Source organism: Tarenaya hassleriana, unplaced genomic scaffold (assembly GCF_000463585.1).
Source record: "Tarenaya hassleriana unplaced genomic scaffold, ASM46358v1 Cleome2, whole genome shotgun sequence".
NCBI lineage: Eukaryota > Viridiplantae > Streptophyta > Magnoliopsida > Brassicales > Cleomaceae > Tarenaya > Tarenaya hassleriana.
Genome location: NW_010965372.1, coordinates 2,724,758 through 2,726,206, shown reverse-complemented (window position 1 = coordinate 2,726,206; position 1,449 = coordinate 2,724,758). Strand labels below are relative to the sequence as shown.

The window sequence follows — 1,449 nt, the reverse complement described above, 5'->3', positions numbered from 1 at the left end:
AACCGCTCGATGATCTGACCAAAAATGAATTAAAACGATCAATATATATATATATATATAGAGAGAGAGAGAGAGAGATTGAAGCTATGGACCTTGGGGTCTTTAAACGAGCCCAAAGGGTCAGTGGTCACGAACCACCCGAGCCGCCAACCGGGAACGATCCATCTCTTCGACAGCGAACCAAGTGTAAGTACGGGAACTACAGATCCAAAGACGCCCATTGGCACGAAGGGTGTGTTCCCAAAAGCAAGATGACCGTAAACTTCATCTGCAATGACAAGGATCCCGAGTTTCTTCGCCATCTCTGCAACCTAAACACAAAGACATAAGCATATAGTCTCCCCCTCCCCCAAGACAAAACCCATATGTTCAGCTTTTTTCTCCATGCAAGAAACCTATACCTTCTTCAAATGCTGGTAACCATACACGTTTCCGCACGGATTACCAGGGTTTATAACCACCAAGGCGACAGTGTTTTGGTCGGAAAGAGCTTCGACAGCGTCAAGATCGATCTCCCAGCCACTGTCCGGGAGAAGATCAACATACCGAACCTCGAGCTGCCTGAACTTAGCACACAGTTCATAAATAGGAAAACCTGGTCTTGGAAGAAGTATGTTCGCTCCAGGCCGAGCGAGCATCGCTAACGCCACGTCAATCGCCTGTGTACATCCCGACGTTATGAACACATCGTCCTGCGAGAGTTTGTAAGGAAGATCCCTCGATAGATATTCCGCGATCGCCCTGTTAATTAATCAATCAATCAGTCGAAATTGCATGCGAACGAGCTAGTTATGTTGATCTGTTGGTCGTACTGTTGGTTCCTGATAGAGACTTTAACTGAAGAGACAGAGATTCGGTCGTTGTCTCGGATTCAGACCAACAAAAGACATTGGAGAACTGAACATAAATCTCGCGGAAAATTAGGTTCATGTCATTAACACGACCATTGGGTATCTCTTCGACTGCGAGCGAACATCGAAGCCGTACATTTTTCTTTGATTTCTCGGAAATGGAACTGAAGATTTCCTCGTAATCAACATCGGTCCTAGGAGACTTAAAAAGTAATTATGGGAAAACTAATTAAATCCATAGAAACATGTAATTCATACAAACATTTTTTCTATTGATTGATACAAACATCTAAAGATAAAAAAAATTCGAATTCTCGACTAATTGCATGAGCATATATATATATATATATAGTCGGAGTACGATGATCCACTGCTTAGACCCCTTAGACCGAGAGATAGGATACGTGAGGATGGGTCTGATGCTAGTGAAATACTAGGGCATAGGGAACACCTTCGTCCTAGAGCTAATGAGGGGGCTAACGTTGAGTCAAGTGAGGGCGTTATATTTAGGTCCCTCCAACAGATCATGGATAGGTTGGCAAAACTAGAGGCCCGAACCTTGCCCTAGAGAAACTCTAGCTCGTCCTAGACGAACCCG

At 44.2% G+C, this 1,449-nt stretch overlaps 1 protein-coding gene across 1 annotated transcript in view; it reads right to left on the bottom strand.

The window, feature by feature from the left end:
- The window catches only part of LOC104811878 (probable aminotransferase TAT2), a 6,023-nt gene that overhangs the window by 2,272 nt on the left and 2,302 nt on the right, over positions 1–1,449 (bottom strand). The window contains exons 2-4 of the mRNA XM_010538733.2: positions 402–741; positions 93–311; positions 4–14 (exon numbers count right to left, since the gene is read on the bottom strand). Coding sequence (XP_010537035.1) covers positions 4–14; positions 93–311; positions 402–741 — 570 coding nt within the window. The remainder of the gene's footprint in view (positions 1–3; positions 15–92; positions 312–401; positions 742–1,449) is intronic.